The sequence below is a fragment of the Pituophis catenifer genome, unplaced genomic scaffold (assembly GCF_029215685.1).
Source record: "Pituophis catenifer annectens isolate HBS135680 unplaced genomic scaffold, rPitCat1.0.hap2 SCAF_2, whole genome shotgun sequence".
Taxonomy (NCBI): Eukaryota; Metazoa; Chordata; class Lepidosauria; order Squamata; family Colubridae; genus Pituophis; species Pituophis catenifer.
Genome location: NW_027256882.1, coordinates 27,449,438 through 27,470,616, shown reverse-complemented (window position 1 = coordinate 27,470,616; position 21,179 = coordinate 27,449,438). Strand labels below are relative to the sequence as shown.

The window sequence follows — 21,179 nt, the reverse complement described above, 5'->3', positions numbered from 1 at the left end:
AAGAATGAATGGTTAAACTTTAAAGAATAAAAGAGAACAAATATGAATAAATAGCAGTAATTAGAAACACACATACAAACATACAATTTATTTTCTTTGAACAGAGTATTTGGCCGGTTCACAAATTTAAACAGTGTTTAGTCACTTCAATTAAATTTACAATTTCTATATTTCCTTTTTGCCATATTTATTCCTCATCTATTTTTTTTAAAAAACCAATATTACCCTTCATCCTCATCTCTAATCTTAATCAAATTCAATTTTTCCCTTCTATTCTATATTATACCCCTTTCCATTGTCATCTAATTTATATCCATCCTCACATTGTTTAATTATGTAATTATGTAATACAGTTGTTTAATACAAATTCAACATTTTAATACAAATCAATTAGTTATAAAACTATCTTTTTTGTATATTAATCAATATGAACATGAATATTCCAATTATTTCCATGCAATCCAATTTCTTACAAATCAATTAATTATATTTACCAATAATAATAAACCAAATAATTTCCCCCATATATTCCTCTGAACCACAACTTAAACATTTCTGCTTTCAACACAATATACAATTAATAGTATCTCAATTCAATTATTACAATTCCCTAGTTAAATACAGCTTTTTTTTCTTTTGTGTTTTAAAATCTTGAACTCTCCTCCTAAATTTCCCATTGTTTGCAGTTTTTCACCTACCTTTTTTGGGGAGGAAAAATAAAAATAAAAATAAATCTCTCTCTGCCTCATTTTGTCACGTTCCACCAAAGATCCTGGTTTCGGTTTCGTTTCTGCAGCTTAGCTAGGGGAAAAAAAACTGCTTCAGGAACTCTTTACACTGATTGCCTGTAGGGCGGCCCTTTGAAGCCCCGGGCAAGAGTTTAAACAGTTTTTTTTTCTTCTAGCCATCAGCTGGGGCTCAAGAGGCAGCGGGACTGAGGAGGCAGAATGAAAAATCGGGACTTTTTTGAAACGCCGCGGGACGCGGGACAAATTGCTAAAAAGCGGGGCTGTCCCGCCAAAAGCGGGACGTCTGGTCACCTTACCTTTGGGACATCTAAGGCCAGAACATGACCTTTTAGGACATAATAGGATTAACCCACCACCATTAGAATAGCAAAACAGCAAAACAAATAACTACATTGCAAAATCCCAGCAGCATCACAGAAACATATAAAGATCCATCCACTCATTCAACCAGTCGGGTCAGCTGCATTGGAACCACAGGCTGGTTCTGCTCATCAATAAACCTACCCCCTTTCTTAAACAGCCTCCATTTTATTCCCAGCTTGGAAGTGGACCTGGATTTTTCTTCTAACAGGATGTAGAGCAGTTTTGATCTCCACTGAAAGTCACACCAAAAAAAGATCAGGAATCTCTAGATCAGCTTTTTACAAAGAAGCACCCTCCAAGGGTTTTGCCTAAGGTGCCTGCCTCGGAATAATCAAGATGGAAATTTACCTCCTCTGGAAATTGGGAAGGTTGGTCAGAGAAATTCTTTAGGCTGTGCAAGAATGAGATAAAAAGATGCTACAGGTAATCCTTGACATACAACCACAATTGAGCTGGGCTGACACAGAAAGGGGGGGGGGAGCCTATTCTGCAAAGCTCCTGAGAGCAGGACAAGAAGGAACAGAGGGAGACATATCAGAAAGGGCTTCAACCTAGAATCAAGGAGAAATTTCCTTTCAGTGAGAATCAGTGGAAACTCTTTGCCTCTAGAAGTTGTGGGTGCTCCATCAATGGGGTTTTTAAAGAGGAGATTGGACAGCCATTTGTCTGGACCGGTACTATAGGATCTCCTGCTTGGAGAGTTGGTCTCTTCCAACTCTTCTTATGTAATTCTGTAAGAGCTTCATAAACATTTAGGACTCAGCACATTCCTAACCTTCACAAGCTATTTACTGTCACATTTCACATGGCTCAGTTGCAAAGGTGGGTTGCTAGGATTAGAAAACGACTTGATAGCATTTAATCAATGAAAACCTCCTACAAACACATTAGAGACAGAACAAGCGTGTTCTTCTGCCCCCTATCGGGAGATGGCACTCACATATCAGTGACTAGAAAGCCCTCAATAGGCGTACGTGGTTGAGCTTAAAGGAGTTAAAACCATCGAGTACAGCATTGGTAGAAAGGATGGGAGGAGAGGAACTTCTTCCGGCTCACTCATGGGAGGAAGGTGGAGTGCAGAGTGGCTTTTCTGCTCTTCCCAGGGTCGAAACACATCTGGCAGGTGAGTGGAGGGCAGATCGTAGGAGAAGCTGGGAGCAAGGAGGGCTGTTTGCTTTCTTCCCAGATGTGGAAGCAGAGAAGCAACTAGGCTGAAGCATATCAGCTGCTGCTGCTACATGTTCCTTCCCTCCCCAAAGTTTGAGTCCTCTGGTGCTGCATGCTTTAACACTGGTGGCCGCAATTTTCTGCTGGTGGGAAGATTTTAAAAAGTCTCCTTCAAGTTAAAATTAACAGCTTGCCTCCAAAAGTTGTGAGTTCTTCATCACTGAAGGATTTCAAGAGGAGACGGGACAGCAATTAATCAGGAACGATATAAAGTCTCCTGCCTGAGCAGGGATTGGACTAGACGACCTCCAAGGTCCCTTCCAACTCTGTTATTCTGTTATGGACCTGCTTTCTTCTTGGCAACAATATCGGACTGATCTTCATCTGCTCTCTTCTGAGATTTTTTTAAAATTATTTCCATGTCTAGCCAACAAGCACAGTATTTCCTATTTGTGCCCCCTCCATGTATTAACCAGGTTCAACTGTGCTTAACCTAGCACTTTGTAAAAAAAAGAAAGTGCTATTGAGGACTTTTCGAGATGTTCAGTTGTATAGGTAATCTTCACTTACCACTTGTTTCCTGAGCCTTCAAAGTTATAGTGGCACTGTAAAAGGATACATACAGCTTGTTCACATATTTGTGGTCATTGTAACACCTGTTTAGTGACCACACGTCAGCAGTTCCTGTGGTTATGAAGGTGCAGAAAAAGGACTTACACCAATTTGGGTTCTGCCAACCGCTGCACATTTATGATGGTTGAATCATCCCACACTCAGGATCCCCATTTGTGACCTTCCCAGCTAGATCCTCTCAAGCAAAATCAGTTGCAAGTCACAGTCATGTGAAATTGCCTTTAACAACCCACAGGGATTAGTTTAACAACTGCAGAGGAAGAGATGTAAGTTGGCACTGTCATGTGACATCAGGCTTCATGATTGGGCTTCTTAGTGACAATGATGCCAGTCCCAATTATGTTCAGTGAGGGAGACCTACTTGAATGGGGATGTCATCAGAGGAGTTCTGGGCAGTATTTTCTGCCCTTATTTGGAGCTGAGGATTTCCATGAGCAAAACTGGTGCTTCAAATCTTACTGAGGCTTTAGACATCATTTCATCAATTAAAGCCCCAGATCTATAAATTACCTCAGAAGGTTTGACTGAACCATTTTGGGACATTTTTCAGACTTGAAACACATGGATTTTCTCCATATATATACATTTGTATTTGTATTTCTCTCTGTATAAGTATTGTGCTCTGTATAACTGCTATTGGACAGATGGTCTCACATTTGACTCTAGAATCAAAATCACATGAAGTATCAGCAGCATGTTATAAAGCCTTAGTAAGTCCATATCTGGAATACTGCATCCAATTTTGGTCATCAAATTACAAAAAAGCTGTTCAGATTTGGAAAAACTACAAAGAAGAAAATAATAAACTTTGAAACTTTGAAATATATAGAAAATTAAACCTTTAAGCTGGGAAGGTGTGGTACTGGGAAGGTATTTTTCATGCTGGAATCATTTAAAACTTTTTCTGTGGTTATTACTTTGGTATAACAAATATGCTGGAAACATATGATTATACTGAAATCCAAGGTGAGAGTGTCACCTGCTGACGAAAGAGAAACCTACATATTAGGAAATAAGGTTATTTTTACAAGCCTGGAAATATCTAAATGAAGTTACGTGAAAAATTTTATTGAATTACTTCTAGCCACTCTGACTATTGGATTATCGAAGACTCAAATTTAACCCCTGGAACTATTTAAATGGAACTGATTGTTAACGGGATATAAAGAATTGGGACTAGTAACTTAAAGATTGAATAAATAGCCTCTTGGACTGTTGGATAAAAACTGATTTTTTTTCCCCAAACAAAACAAGGTGGAATTGTACTAGAGATGGATTTACTGTTTCAAAATTTATAAAACATTATGGAGAAAGAATTTAAGGAGATTATGGGAAAAATGCAGAATATTATACAAGGGTTGATAAACACAGTCCAAGACACCCAGGAAAAGGAGGAGTCAACTGAAGGAATGGAGAAGAAGGAAGACAAAGACAAAGAGGAGACAACTGTGGAAATAATAATGGCTGATGAATTAAACCAGGGGGAGAGTATATCAGAGTGGGAAGAGAGGTCTGAAAGCAAGATAGGGGCTTGGGTAGAAATGTTAAAAAACTAGGCAGTGGAAGTGGGTAGAGGTGGGAGGAATACCTAGATTAAACGTTCAGGAAGTAGATTTAAGAGAGGAATTTGGGAGGTAAGTGGGGGAAAAAAAGCATAGCAATTAGAATTTTGAGGTGGGCAAGGGGCAATGGATAGGTGATATTCTTTTTATTATTATATTGTTTGATTTACTGTCCTATTATTCTTGTAAAGCATAGTAAAGAAAGTATGGAAGCGGGTGAGGGATGATAGGTGCTCTTTTTGTTGTATGAGTTACTTTTTTTTTCTCGCTTTCTGCCTCCTTTTCCTTTTTCCTCTTTTAAGAAGGTGACATGATTAGAAGTTAGACAAGAAAGAAAGGAAAAGCTTTTTTTATTAAAGGGTGATATGATCAAAAACTAGAATAAGTGATAGAAACAGGAAAAGGGAGAATATTAGTATAGACTTATATTACAAAATGAAAGTAATAACGAGAAAATGTGGAATAATTGAATAATGATAGACTATAAATTAATATAAGTATGCATTATTATTAGAAATATATAAGCGGATTGAATGTAAGGATTATGATTAACTTGATTAGCTTTATTTGTATTAGAATGTATGACTCTCAGGTGCCACACTGTTCACCCATTGATTTGATGTTTTGATAAAAAAATAAAAAATAAATTGGGGGAAAAAGAACTGGCTGCTACTTCGCCTCTTCATACCTATGGAAGAAGTAAGAATGGTTTTAGTTTTTCACATCTCTGTTTTGGCATTGATTTTGTAAAAAAAAAAATGATGGCATGGGTATAATATATCATCTGTTGTTGCTCATCTGACATTATATTTACCTATATTTAAACTGCTAGGATGAGATTATTTCTACTATGTCGTGATACATAAAATCATAAGAGTTTTAGGGTGTACTTTCTTCTTCACATAATTGTATTTGATGATAACTCTTTCAAGGGCTGAGAATTTGTGATTGACTTAAGTCAACAAGTGAATGTAATGACTGAATGGATATTTAAGCTGTAACTCAGTAGTCAAATATCACAATTAATGTAAGAGATTATTCTAGCATTGTGGCATGTTTGCTTTTTCATTGTAATGTACAGTTTTTTTCAAATCTTCTGCAGCCCTTTTACAAAAAATAAAAACTACATTTTCATTTGAATCTTACAGACAAAGATGATGCCAGAAGACCACACTGGACAACTGAGAATGACAAGCAATATTGAAAAGCAAAGCAGATTGAGGCAGAAATAAAAATATTCTCCATTTCCATCAAAAAAACCACACAATTTTCCTTCTCCAGTAGGTGAAAGACAAAGGAAAGAAAATCAGGAGGAGATTTTGAGCTGGAAAAAATAGAGTATGTGGAACTCAAGGACACAATACACAAAAAGGTCAAGGGAGATTATATTTCCATTCAGAAAGAGGGAAATATGTGGAAGTCAGTGGGAAGGAAAAGGTCAATTGGATAGGCACATAGGGCAGACGGTAATACAAATGTTGCCCTAGGACGAAGAAAAGTACTTAAATCAAAGCATCACTAAACAAGGGATCACACCTATTTTCTACCTTCTCAAGAATATCAGTGGTGGAAAAGCTCCATAGGTGTGCCTATTATGGAAAAAGCAGACTTCAAATCATAAGCAATTACGCAAGGGAGAATCCACTCTGGAGAAAAGCACATACAAATTATCTGAATGTGGCAAAATCCTGTTTGTTGGAACAGATTCTTTTTGGTTTACGGAAGAACCCACATAGGAGAGATGCCCTACAAGTGCTTCCAATGTGGTAAATCCTTTAGCGAAAATGGCAACTTGGTGTTACATCTAAGAACTCACAGTGGGGAGAAGCCATATGACTGTCCAGATTGTGCAAAACGTTTCATTGGATATTCCCACCTTGTGAGACACCTGAGGACTCATACAGGAGAGAAACCCTTTGAATGTCCTGTTTGTGGGAAAGGTTTCAGTAAGAATTCTGTCCTGGTGAAACACCAGAGGACTCACACTGGAGAGAAACCATTTGAATGTCCTGTTTGTGGGAAACGTTTCAGTCAGAATTCTAACCGGGTGAACCATCAGAGGACTCACACAGGAGAAAAACCCTTCGAATGTCCTCTTTGTGGGAAATGTTTCAGACAGAATTATGACCTGGTGAAACACCAGAGGACTCACACAGGAGAAAAACCCTTTGAATGTCCTGTTTGTGGGAAATGTTTCAGTGAGAATTCTCACCTGGCAAAACACCAGAGGACTCACACAAGAGAAAAGCCCTTTCAATGTCCTGTTTGCAGGAAAAGTTTCAGTCAAAATTCTGACCTGGCGAAACACCAGAGGATTCACACAGGAGAAAAACCATTTGAATGTCCTGTTTGCGGGAAAAGTTTCAGTCAGAATTCTAACCTGGTGAACCATCAGAGGACTCACACAGGAGAGAAACTCTTTGAATGTTCTGATTGTGGGAAAAGATTCAGTCGGAATTCCTATCTGGTGAATCATCAGAAGACTCACACAGGAGAAAAACCCTTTGAATGTCTTCTTTTTGAGAAACATTTCAGTCAGAATTCTGACCTGGTGAACCATCAGACCACTCACACAGGGGAGAAACCCTTTGAATGTTCTGATTGTGGGAAAAGTTTCAGTCGGAATTCATATCTGGTGAATCATCAGAAGACTCACACAGGAGAGAAACCCTTTGAATGTCCTGTTTGCGGGAAAAGTTTCAGTCACAATTACAGCCTGGTGAACCATCAGAGGACTCACACAGGAGAGAAACCCTTTGAATGTTCTGATTGTGGGAAAAGTTTCAGTCGGAATTCCAGTCTGCTAAATCATCAGAGTATTCATATAGCAGAGAAACCCTTTGAATGTCCTGTTTGCGGGAAAAGTTTCAGTCACAATTACAGCCTGCTGAATCATCAGAGGACTCACACAGGAGAGAAACCTTTTGAATGTCCTGATTGTGGGAAAAGTTTCAGTTACAGTTCCAACTTGGTAAGACATAAGAGAATTCACACAAGAGACAAACCCTTTGCATTTGTAGAATGTGGGAAAAGTTTCAATGAAAATTCTGACCCGTTGAAACACCAGAGGACTCACACAGGAGGAGAACCTTTTGAGTAACCTGATTGTAGGTATATTTCAGTCAGAATTGCAACTTGGTAAAACACCAGAGGACTCACACTGGAGAGAAACCGTTTGAATGTCCTGTTTGTGGCAAAGGTTTCTGTCAGAATTTGAACCTGGTGATATACCGGAGGACTCACAGAGGAGACAAATCTGCCTGTGGATGATGCTTCTGGCATAAATTGTTCCTTATTGCCCACATGGAAATCCACATAAGGAAAAAGTTGATGAGTTTAGAGAAGGCTTGAATTTCACTTCTCATTAGGAATGTAGGTGAAAACATAGACTTGTAGGTGGAGAGAAAAGGAAAATGGAAAAGGGCTAACTACCAGTTTCTCGTTATCAGCAGCAATTTCAGTTTTGCAGAAGTAGAGGAATTCCTCAAAAAAGGCTTTTGGGTGGTGTTTTTTGTATATTGATTATGGAGTTCCCACACGTGGAATTTGCCTCTTCTATCTTGCTGTCCTCCATATTTTGAGCCCCAGAATTCCCCAGCCACCATAGAAGTAGTCCTGTAGATACAACTGTAACGGGGCCTGCCAGTTACGGTTGCATGTTGCAGTGGTTGTGAAGTGAGATTACTTTGCTTAACTACCTACCCCCATCCCCTTCTCCCCCTGATGAAGCTGTTAAACAAATGTTCAAGTTGTTAAACAGAACAGTGATTACCTCAGGATTGTGTGAATCTCTTGGAGGCCTAGTCTCCACTACCCCATCTTTTGGGTCCCCACAGGCATTTTCCTATTCCCACTGGGTCCCTGCAATTGTTAGGCCTGACTCCCAACTCATCAGGCATCACAACTCCTCCTTCTCCATACCTTTTTAAGATCTCTGAACCTCATGTTGGTGAAGGAAGGCAAGACACAAATTTGTGGGCTTCATGACTGTGTTATGGAAGCAGTCTTTATCTTGAAAGTGCTTGGGATTCATGCCTGGGACATGTGGTGGACTTGTGGAAGCCGCTGCCATTTTGTCATGCCTGCCTCTGTGTCAAAATGGTGGCTGCTTCTGGGTCATTGTCACTAGGACAAAGAATTCTGTTTTTCTACCTTAACACTTTGTAGACTGTGTTAAGGAATTGTGGGTGCTCTGAAAATGGTGGCTGCCTCTGGGAAATCTCCAAAAGGGCAGGCCAAGTATCCCCGGGCCATATAGTAAGTGCCATTTGTGCCAGTATTGTGCTGTATAGTGCTGCCACTGCCAAAAATAGCCAATGCAGTCCTAGGCTGCATCAACAAAGGCATAGTGTCAAGACAAGAAGAAGTGATAGAGTTTCTTTACACTGTGCTAGTGACAGCAGACCTAGAATAGTATGTCCAGTTCTGGTCACCATGATACAACCAACTCCATGTTGCTATGATTCTATAAATTTAGAGGCAATTTAGAAAATAGGTCCACAGAGGTATCATAAACGTGCTTGTGGACTTTTTTAGAAAGGTTATTCAAAATATTAATATACAATAGAAACTCCAAAAACAGAAAGAATTTTTAAAAAAGCAAAACAAGGATAGAAGTAACAGTAAGAGAGTTGGAAGGGATCTTGGAGGTCATCTAGTCCAACCCCTGCTCACACAGAAGACCTATACTGGGGATTCGAACCACCAACCTTTTTTTTTTTTTAATTTAAAAAGTTTTAACAATCATTACAACAATTTCCACCCCTCCATTCCCCCTCTCCCTCCAACCCCCCTCCCCCCCCGACACCCACCCCCTGGACTTCCCAGAGGAAAAACAGGGTACGGCATAATAAACGTAAGGTAAAATAAGATAACTTTCTGTGGTCTCCAAACTCCCCCTTGCTCTTTAACTCCCCTTTTCAACTAACTAAACATATTCAAAAAGGAAATATAGATTTCATTCATAAGCTATTTGAAACTTTTTAGTCCGATATTTGTTTTGAATATAGTCAATCCATCTTCTCCATTCCAATTTCATTTCATTTGAATGGTCCTTCAAATACGCTGAAATTTTAGCCATCTCTTCTAAATTCACTACTTTTAGTGTCCATTCTTCAATAGTAGGCAAATCTTCCTTCTTCCAGTACTGTGCCACCAAGAGTCTGGCTGCTGTTATTAAATTTAAAATCAACTTAGTCTCTATAACAGTACAATCTGTAATTATGCCTAACAAAAAAACCTGTGGAGTAAATTTTATCTTCTTTTTAAGAATATTTTGAATAATCCACCATATTTTTATCCAAAATGCCTTAATTTTTTTACATGTCCACCATATATGATAATACGAGGTATCATCACATTTGCATCTCCGACACTTAGGTTGCACACTTGGATACGTACAAGCTAACTTTTTAGGATCCAGATGCCATCTATAAAACATTTTATAAAAATTCTCTCTTAGGTTTTGAGCTTGCGTGAACTTCACATTTCTAACCCATATTTTTTCCCATGTTTCCATCATTATTGGTTCTTCAATATTTTGTGCCCTCTTTATCATACAGTCCTTAACTAACTCTGTTTCTGAATCTATTTCTAGCAACGCATTATACAACCTTTTTATATACTTTAGACTTTGATCTCTAATCTGTTTTACCAAATTCTCCTCATTTTGCAAAAAACCAATTTTCTGATCTTCTCTCCATCTAGCTTGCAACTGTACATATTGAAACCATGTTCGAATTGTCCTTTCTTTTAGTTGATTCAAAGATTTTAATTGTAGTATACCTCTTTCCTTGTTAAGAAGCTCTTTATATGTAATCACATCCTGCCTTTGTGCTACACTTATATTCTCTATCGCGTGTCTGGGTATTGCCCACAATGGTAACTTCTCGTTTAGTTTATACTTGTACTTTTTCCAGACACGCAATAGAGCATTCCTTAATATATGACTTTTAAAAGTCTTGTCCACTTTCTTGTCATATAATAAATAAGCATGCCACCCATAAACCAAGTCATACCCCTCAATATTCAAAATTCTTCTGTTAAGTTCATCCAATCACTCGTTGCTGATAGAACATCTGCCTCATAATAAAGTCTTAAATTAGGCATTTTGAGACCTCCTCTTTCACGTGTATCCTGCATTATTTTTTGTTTTATTCTCGGTCTCTTCCCTGCCCAAACAAAATCATTAATACCCTTCTGCCATATCTTCAAATTCTCATCTTTTTAAAATATTGATATCATTTGAAAAAGAAACAAAAACTTAGGCAAAACATTCATTTTTACTGCTGCTATTCTTCCTAACAAGGATAATCGTAGTTTTCTCCAATTTTCCATCTCTCTCTGTATTTTTTGCCACAACGGATCATAATTATAGTTAAATAATTTCGCATTTGAAGTCATAATATAAACCCCTAAATACTTAACTTTTTTTACAATTTCAAATCCTGTTAGTCTTTCTAATTCTTCTTTTTGATTTATAGTCATATTTTTAGTTATTATCTTCTTTTTCCCTGCATTTATTTTAAATCCAGATACTTGTCCATATTGATTAATTATATCCATTACACCTACAGCCGACTGTAATGGTTGGGTTAAAGTAACAACCAAGTCGTCTGCGAATGCTCGTAATCTGTAGTCATACTGCCTGATCTTAATTCCACTTATTTTGTCCAACCCACGTATCTTACTTAACAAAAAATCCAAGGTCAAAATGAACAATAATGGAGACAAAGGGCATCCCTGTCTTGTTCCTTTTTCTATATTAAAAGTATCTGTTAAGCTACCATTAATTATTATTCATGCTGTTTGTTTCTGATATATTGCCTTAATGGATTTTGTAAAATATTCCCCATACTGCATCTTTTCTATTATTTTCAATAAAAATTGCCAATTCAATCTATCAAATGCTTTCTCTGCATCAAGAAATATCAGCACCGCAGGGATTTGGTTGTTCTTCCCCAAATACTCCAATAGGTTAACAACTTGCCTTACATTATTCTTCATTTGTCTACCATTTATAAAACCAGTTTGATCATTATGAATCATTTGTTGCATGACTGTCATTTGGAGGACTAGTCAATCCGATTCCGACCGAACACAGGTGAGGTCTTATATCAAGACCTACCTAGTGGCGATAAAAGCGGCGAAATCTAACCATTTCTCCGCTCTTATCGCATCTGCAGAGAACCGCCCAGCCGCCCTGTTTAGGGTGACCCACTCCCTTCTTCGGGGGGGAGTGCGGGAAGATGCCTTGCAAGGCCGCGCTGAGGATTTTGTGCAATTCCTGCATGATAAAGTCGCTCGGATTCGGGATGGCTTGGACTCCGATTGGATGAGTCCAGGGGAGGAGACAGGGGCAGGCCTTGAGAATATTATCTGGGAGGAGTTTGATCCTGTGGCTCCCGAGGATGTGGACAGGGTTCTGGGTAGGATTAGTGCCGCCACATGTTTATTGGACCCGTGTCCCTCCTGGTTGGTACTGGCCTCCGGGAGGTTACACGAGGCTGGCTCCAGGGGATTATAACTGCTTCTCTGAGTGAGGGTGCCTTTCCCGCCGCCTTGAAAGAGGCGGTGGTGAGGCCCCTCCTCAAGAAGCCTTCCCTGGACCCGGCTGAATTAGCTAACTACCGTCCGGTCTCCAACCTTCGTTTTGTGGCGAAGGTTGTTGAGAGTGTGGTGGCACGACAACTGCCCGGGCACCTGGATGAAGCTATCTATCTAGACCCGTGCCAGTCGGGCTTCAGGCAGGGGCACAGCACAGAAACGGCATTGGTCGCGTTGGTGGATGATCTCTGGAGGGCTCGGGACAGGGGTTGCTCCTCTGTCCTAGTCCTATTAGATCTCTCAGCGGCTTTTGATACCATCGACCATGGTATCATGCTGCGGCGGTTAAGAGGGTTAGGAATAGGGGGCACCGTTCTGCGGTGGTTCTCCTCCTTCCTCTCCGACCGCTCGCAGTTCGTGTTGGCAGGGGGGCAGAGGTCGACCTCGAGGCATCTCGCATGGGGAGTGCCACAAGGGTCGGTCCTCTCGCCCCTTCTGTTCAACATTTATGTGAAGCCACTGGGTGAGATCATCCGTGGTTTTGGGGTGAAGTGTCATCTGTACGCTGATGATACTCAGCTGTACATTTCCACCCCAGACCACCCCAACGATGCCCTTGATGTGATGTCTCGCTGCCTGGAGGCCGTGCGGGTCTGGATGGGGAGGAACAGGCTCAGACTTAGTCCTTAGTGGCAGCCAGATCCGGAGTGTCCCTCCCTGGATGACATGGTGCTTTGGTATGTCCCCAGCCTGACTGCCATTTCCCTCCTCTCAGGTTGGTCTTACCTGATACATCCTTTCTCTGTTGAGAGGAAATGGCAGTCAGCCCCACCCTTCTTACTCCAGATCGGGAGATTCACGGGGGCGGGTGGTTCGCTAATTCTCTATCATTTCAGGAAGACACATCCCGGTAGTCTGCATTTCGCCCTCGCCAAACAACTGGAGAAGGCCAGGAGGGCGGAGCCAATTTGAATAGCAGACTTGGTCCCATGCATTAGACGGAGCGTCTTCCCCAGCCTGACTGCCATTTCCTCTCAACAGAGAAAGGACGTATCAGGTACGACCAACGTCCATTTCCTCCCAATCAGCTGGGACTCAGGAGGCATAGATGGGGGTGGGGCCAGTCAGAGGTAGTACTTACCAGTTCTCTGAACTACTCACAATTTCCGCTACTGGTTCTCCAGAACTGGTCAGAACCTGTTGAAACCCACCTGTTCCAAACCATAGTGAGGGGGCTTTTAAGAAGTGGCAGTGCTGCCCGTGGGAGCCTCTTGGGAAAAGTTCAGGCTCACAAAGGGATTCATTTGGGAGAGAGCCATCCATTTGTGCACGCTCATAATCCTAAATGCTTCCCTCAGTCCCAGAGGAAGGGGATCTCTCAGAGCAAAAATCCGATCACCACGATCCTTTACATCCTTCTGGGTAATCGACCAGCTGGATACGACAACAATTATTTCCTCCCTGTGATGATTCCAGCAAATGACATCCAGTGCAAATGACTTTTTTCCTCTGGGTGTAATAGAGATAGTCCTTTGACAGGGAATTGCGCAGCAAGTTTCCAAATGAGGTCAGAGACACTGAGGCAAATATATAGTTTTATATACTGTATAAATAAATATATTTAACATTTATATTTACAGCAAACAAGATGGTCAGGAACACAGAAACATCCTGAGGTAAATCCAAATAGCATACAGAACACACAGAAGAAAAAAAGCGGGAAAAATGGGAAACTCCCTTTTTACACCTACAGGAACCAATTGTAGCATACATTGGCTCATGCAGGAGCCAGCACTCAACAACTACTCTATTCTTGCCCATTGTACAATTTTACTCTTTCAGCTATTAAATCTAACAGTATTTAAACCAAATTGTTTCACAAGATCTTTCTGTTTTTGTATACTTAATGGTTTTGTCATGAGATCAGCTAAATTATTTTCTGGTGGAAAATAAATTATGTCTATTACATTTTCTTTCACTGCTTCTCTGACATTACATTGTTTTATGTCAACACACTTGCTTCTGGTCATATGACTGCCTGATACAGTTCCGGATTACAAATTCTATTTTTGATGGTTTGAAAATCTGGTATCATGGGAGTTTGCACACTTCCACAACTTTCCATATATTTTTAACAATTGTTCTATTTTCTTCTTTTGACTTAAAACATACGCTCCTTCTTGTGATTTATGTATTTAGTCAAGAATGTGTCTGATAATAGATACAAGTGTGTTCTTTTATCCCCTATTGGGAGATGGCACTCACATATCAGTGACTAGAAAGCCCTTAATAGGCATACGTGGTTGAGCTTAAAGGAGTTAAAACCATCGAGTACAGCATTGCTAGAAAGGATGGGAGGAGAGTAACTTCTTCCGGCTCACTCATGGGAGGAAGGTGGAGTGCAGAGTGGTTTTTCTGCTCTTCGCAGGGTCGAAACACATCTGGCAGGTGAGTGGAGGGCAGATCGTAAGAGAAGCTGGGAGCAAGTAGGGCTGTTTGCTTTCTTCCCAGATGTGGAAGCAGAGAAGCAACTAGGCTGAAGCATATCAGCTGCTGCTACATGTTCCTTCCCTCCCCAAAGTTTGAGACCTCTGGTGCTGCATGCTTTAACGCTGGTGGCCGCAATTTTCTGCTGGGGGGAAGATTTTAAAAAGTCTCCTTAGAGTTAAAATTAACAGCTTGCCTCCAAAAGTTGTGAGTTCTTCATCACTGAAGGATTTCAAGAGGAGACGGGACAGCAATTAATCAGGAATGATATAAAGTCTCCTGCCTGAGCAGGGATTGGACTAGACGACCTCCAAGGTCCCTTCCAACTCTGTTAATCTGTTATGGACCTGCTTTCTTCTTAGCAATAATATCGGACTGATCTACATCTGCTCTCTTCTGAGATTTTTTTACTGTACTTTTTTACTTTATATTGGATTTATATACCGCCCTATTCCCGAAGGACTCAGGGCAGTGAACAGCCAAAGGATAAAAACACACATAATACAAAATTTAAAAAACAATGTAAAAGCACATTAAATAATTTAAAACAATTTAAAACACCCCTAATGTTTTAAAACCAATTTTAAAAGGAAGTTAGGCCAGGCCAGCCTGTTGAAATTAAAAGGTCTTGAGGGCACGGCGGAAAGTGCGTAAATCCGGGATCCTCAGTGTCTCCAGGGGGAGCTCTTTCCAAATGGCAGGTGCCCCCACAGAGAAGGCTCTCCCCCTGGGGGCTGCCAGTCAACATTGTTTGACTGATGGCACCCTGAGGAGCCCCTCTCTATGGGAGCATATTGGCCGGTGAGAGGCTACTGGTGGCAGAAGGCGGTCTCGTAAGTACCCAGGTCCTAAGCCATGGAGCGCTGTAAAGGTGGTAACCAAGACCTTGAAGCGCACCCGGAAGACCACCAGGAGCCAGTGCAGCTTGCGCAGGAGAGGTGTTATGTCGCTCCCATAACCACCCGCACAGCCGCATTCTGGACCAGTTGGAGCCTCCAGGTGCTCCTCAAGGGGAGCCCCATGTAGAGAGCATTACAGTAGTCCAGGCGGGATAATATTATTATTTCCATGTCTAGCCAACAAGCACAGTATTTCCTATTTGTGCCCCCTCCATGTATTAACCAGGTTTAACTGTGATTAACCTAGCACTTTGTAAAAAAAATAAAGTGCTATTGAGGACTTTTCAAGATGTTCAGTTGTATAGGTTATCCTCACCACTTGTTTCCTGAGCCTTCAAAGTTATAGTGGCACTGTAAAATGATACATACAGCTTGTCCACATATTTGTGGTCATTGTAGCACTTGTTTAGTGACCACACATCAGCAGTTCCTGTGGTTATGAAGGTGCAGGAAAAGGACTTACACCACTTTGGATTCTGCCAACCGCTGCACATTTATGATGGTTGAATCATCCCACACTCAGGATCCCCATTTGTGACCTTCCCAGCTAGATCCTCTCAAGCAAAATCAGTGGGGCAGGAAGTTGCAAGTCACAGTCACGTGAAATTGCCTTTAACAACCCACAGGGATTAGTTTAACAACTGCAGAGGAAGAGATGTAAGTTGGCACTGTCATGTGACATCAGGCTTCATGATTGGGCTTCTTAGTGACAATGATGCCAGTCCCAATTATGTTCAGTGAGGGAGAACTATTTGAATGGGGATGTCATCAGAGGAGTTCTGGGCAGTATTTTCTGCCCTTATTTGGAGCTGAGGACTTCCATGAGCAAAACTAGTGCTTCAAATCTGGCTGAGGCTTTAGACATCATTTCATCAATTAAAGCCCCAGATCTATAAATTATCTCAGAAGGTTTGACTTGAACCATTTTGGGACATTTTTCAGACTTGAAACACATGGATTTTCTCCATATATATACATTTGTATTTGTATTTCTCTCTGTATAAGTATTGTGCTCTGTATAACTGCTATTGAACACATGGTCTCACATTTGACTCTAGAATCAAAATTACATGAAGTATCAGCAGCATGTTATAAAGCCTTAGTAAGTCCATATCTGGAATACTGCATCCAGTTTTGGTCATGAAATTACAAAAAAGCTGTTGAGATTTGGAAAAACTACAAAGAAAATAATAAACTTTAAAACTTTGAAATATATAGAAAATTAAACCTTTAAGCTGGGAAAGTGTGGTACTGGGAAGGTATATTTTATGCTGGAATCATTTAAAACTTTTTCTGTGGTTATTATTTTGGTATAACAAATACGCTGGAAACGTGATTATACTGAAATCCAAGGTGAGAGTGTCACCTGCTGACGAAAGTGAAAACTACATGTTAGGAAATAAGTTTATTTTTACAAACCTGGAAATATCTAAATGAAGTTACGTGAAAAATTTTATTGAATTACTTCTAGCCACTCTATGACTATTGGATTATCGAAGACTCAAGTTTAACCCCTGGAACTATTTAAATGGAACTGATTGTTAACGGGATATAAAGAATTGGGACTAGTAACTTAAAGATTGAATAAATAGCCTCTTGGACTGTTGGATAAAAACTGATTTTTTTTTCAAAACAAAACAAGGTGGAATTGTACAAGAGATGGATTTACTGTTTCAAAATTTATAAAACATTATGGAGAAAGAATTTAAGGAGATTATGGGAAAAATGCAGAATATTATACAAGGGATGATAAACACAGTCCAAGACACCCAGGAAAAGGAGGAGTTAACTGAAGGAATGGAGAAGAAGGAAGACAAAGACAAAGAGGAGACAACTGTGGAAATAATAATGGCTGATGAATTAAACCAGGGGGAGAGTATATCAGAGTGGGAAGAGAGGTCTGAAAGCAAGATAGGGCTTGGGTAGAAATGTTAAAAAACTAGGCAGTGGAAGTGGGTAGAGGTGGGAGGAATACCTAGATTAAACATTCAGGAAGTAGATTTAAGAGAGGAATTTGGGAGGTAAGTGGGGGAAAAAAAGCATAGCAATTAAAATTTTGAGGTGGGCAAGGGGCAATGGATAGGTAATATTCTTTTTATTATTATATTGTTTGATTTACTGTCCTATTATTCTTGTAAAGCATAGTAAAGAAAGTATGGAAGTGGGTGAGGGATGATAGATGCTCTTTTTGTTGTATGAGTTACTTTTTTTTTCTCACTTTCTGCCTCCTTTTCCTTTTTCCTCTTTTAAGAAGGTGACATGATTAGAAGTTAGACAAGAAAGAAAGGAAAAGCTTTTTTTATTAAAGGGTGATATGATCAAAAGCTAGAATAAGTGAAAGAAACAGGAAAAGGGGGAATATTAGTATAGACTTATATTACAAAATGAAAGTAATAACAAGAGAAAATGTGGAATAATTGAATAATGATAGACTATAAATTAATATAAGTATGCATTATTATTAGAAATATATAAGCGGATTGAATGTAAGGATTATGATTAACTTGATTAGCTTTATTTGTATTAGAATGTATGACTCTCAGGTGCCACACTGTTCACGCATTGATTTGATGTTTTGATAAAAAAATAAAAAATAAATTGGGGGAAAAAGAACTGGCTGCTACTTCGCCTCTTCATACCTATGGAAGAAGTAAGAATGGTTTTAGTTTTTCACGTCTCTGTTTTGGCTTTGATTTTGTAAAAAAAAAATGATGGCATGGGTATAATATATCATCTGTTGTTGCTCATCTGACGTTATATTTACCTATATTTAAACTGCTAGGATGAGATTATTTCTATGTCATGATACATAAAATCATAAGAGTTTTAGGGTGTACTTTCTTCTTCACATAATTGTATTTGATGATAACTCTTTCAAGGGCTGAGAATTTGTGATTGATTTAAGTCAACAAGTGAATTTAATGATTGAATGGATATTTGAACTGGAACTCAGTAGTCAAATATCACAATTAATGTAAGAGATTATTCTAGCATTGTGGCATGTTTGCTTTTTCATTGTAATGTACAGTTTTTTTCAAATCTTCTGCAGCCCTTTTACAAAAAATAAAAACTACATTTTCATTTGAATCTTACAGACAAAGATGATGCCAGAAGACCACACTGGACAACTGAGAATGACAAGCAATATTGAAAAGCAAAGCAGATTGAAGCAGAAATAAAAAATATTCTCCATTTACATCAGAAAAACCACACAATTCTCCTTCCCCAGTAGGTGAAAGACAAAGGAAAGAAAATCAGGAGGAGATTTTGAGCTGGAAAAAGTAGAGTATGTGGAACTCAAGGACACAATACACAAAAAGGTCAAGGGAGATTATATTTCCATTCAGAAAGAGGGAAATATGTGGAAGTCAGTGGGGAGGAAAAGGTCAAGTGAATAGACACATACGGTAATACAAGTGTTGCCCTAGGAGGAAGAAAAGGGCTTAAATCAAAGCACCACTAAACAAGGGATCACTCACATTTTCTACCTTCTCAAGAATATCATTGGTGGAAAAGCTCCATAGGTGTGCCTATTATGGAAAAAGCAGACTTGCGTAAGCGATTACGCAAGGGCGAATCCACTCTGGAGAAAAGCACATACAAATGATCTGAATCTGGCAAAAGCTTTTGTCGGAACAGATCCTTTTTGGTTTACGGAAGAACCCACACAGGAGAGATGCTCTACAAGTGCTTCCAATGTGGTAAATCCTTTAGCGAAAATGGCAACTTGGTGATACATCTGAGAACTCACAGCAGGGAGAAGCCATATGACTGTCCAGATTGTGCGAAACGTTTCATTGGATATTCCCACCTCGTGAGACACCAGAGGATTCACACAGGAGAGAAACCCTTTGAAAGTCCTGTTTGTGTTAAAGGTTTCAGTCAGAATTCTAACCTGGCGAAACACCCGAGGACTCACACAGGAGAAAAACCCTTAGAATGTCCTGTTTGCGGGAAAGGTTTCAGTCAGAATTCATATCTGGTGAAACACCAGAGGACTCACACTGGAGAGAAACCATTTGAATGTCCTGTTTGTGGGAAACGTTTCAGTCACAATTCTAACCGGGTGAACCATCAGAGGACTCACACAGGAGAAAAACCCTTTGAATGTCCTCTTTGTGGGAAATGTTTCAGACAGAATTATGACCTGGTGAAACACCAGAGGATTCACACTGGAGAGAAACCATTTGAATGTCCTGTTTGCGGGAAAAGTTTCAGTCAGAATTCTAACCTGGCAAAACACCAGAGGACTCACACAGGAGAAAAACCCTTTGAATGTCCTGTTTGTGGGAAATGTTTCAGTGAGAATTCTCACCTGGCAAAACACCAGAGGACTCACACAGGAGAAAAACCCTTCAAATGTCCTCTTTGTGGGAAATGTTTCAGACAGAATTATGACCTGGTGAAACACCAGAGGACTCACACAGGAGAAAAACCCTTTGAATGTCCTGTTTGCGGGGAAAAATTCAGTCAGAATTCTGAACTGGTGAAACACCAGAGGACTCACACAGGAGAAAAACTCTTTGAATGTCCTGTTTGCGGAAAAAATTTCAATCAGAATTCTGAACTGTTGAAACACCAGAGGACTCACACAGGAGAAAAACCCTTTGAATGTCCTGTTTGCGGGAAAAGTTTCAGTCAGAATTCTGACCTGATGAAACACCAGAGGACTCACACAGGAGAAAAACCTTTTGAATGTCCTGTTTGCGGGAAAAGTTTCAGTGAGAATTCTAACCTGGTGAAACACCAGAGGACTCACACAGGAGAAAAACCTTTTGAATGTCCTGTTTGCGGGAAAAGTTTCAGTCAGAATTCCAGCTTGGTTAAACACCAGAGGACTCACACAGGGGAGAAACCCTTTGAATGTCCTGTTTGTGGGAAAACTTTCAGTCAGAATTCTAACCTACTGAACCATCAGAGGACTCACACAGGAGAGAAACTCTTTGAATGTTCTGATTGTGGGAAAAGTTTCAGTCAGAATTCATATCTGGTGAAACATCAGAAGACTCACACAGGAGAGAAACCCTTTGAATGTCCTGTTTGCGGGAAAAGTTTCCGTTACAGTTCCAACTTGGTAAGACATAAGAAAATTCACACAAGAGACAAACCCTTTGCATGTGTAGAATGTGGGAAAAGTTTCAATGAAAATTCTTACCTGGTGAAACACCAGAGGACTCACACAGGAGGAGAACCTTTTGAGTAACCTGATTGTAGGTATATTTCAGTCAGAATTGCAACTTGGTAAAACACCAGAGGACTCACACAGGAGAGAAACCCTTTGAATGTCCTGTTTGTAGCAAACGTTTCTGTCAGAATTTGAACCTGGTGATATACCGGATGTCACATATCAATGCCTGACCTCCCATGCCAGGGAGCAGGGAGGACCTGCTAGGGCTAACCCGCAGGGACCACCCTCACCCTTGACCCCTTCTTACCTTAGCTCCGCCCCACAGGTACTTAAGGTCCAGCCATGCGGTCCAGGTCCAGTTCCAGCTGACCACCTGTAAGATTAAGACATGCTGTAAATAAAGATTCATTGATTTAACACTTGCTGAGTGTGATGGAGTTATTGGGCCTGATCCTCAAACACTCCTAACAAAATGGTAGCAGAGGATGGTTGAATAGCCCAAATACTCCAGGATATGCCAAGGAAACCCAAGCCGACAGAAACAACGAGCAGAGTGAATACCAGGGCATTCACGAAGAAAATGGCAGAGCAGACCCAGTTGGCAGAAACCATGCAGAGGGAGATGCCGGAGGCGAACGAGCAGTTT

The 21,179-nt window shown here is 40.2% G+C and overlaps 1 protein-coding gene across 1 annotated transcript; it reads left to right on the top strand.

Moving 5' to 3' along the window:
* Positions 1-6,215: 6,215 nt before the first annotated feature.
* On the top strand, positions 6,216-20,910 carry LOC139310034 (zinc finger protein 850-like). The gene is made up of 3 exons (XM_070934204.1): positions 6,216-7,445; positions 7,601-7,673; positions 19,281-20,910. The coding sequence occupies exons 1-3, from the start codon at positions 6,216-6,218 to the stop codon at positions 20,606-20,608; spliced, it is 2,631 nt and encodes an 876-aa protein (XP_070790305.1). The 3' UTR covers positions 20,609-20,910.
* Positions 20,911-21,179: the final 269 nt, after the last annotated feature.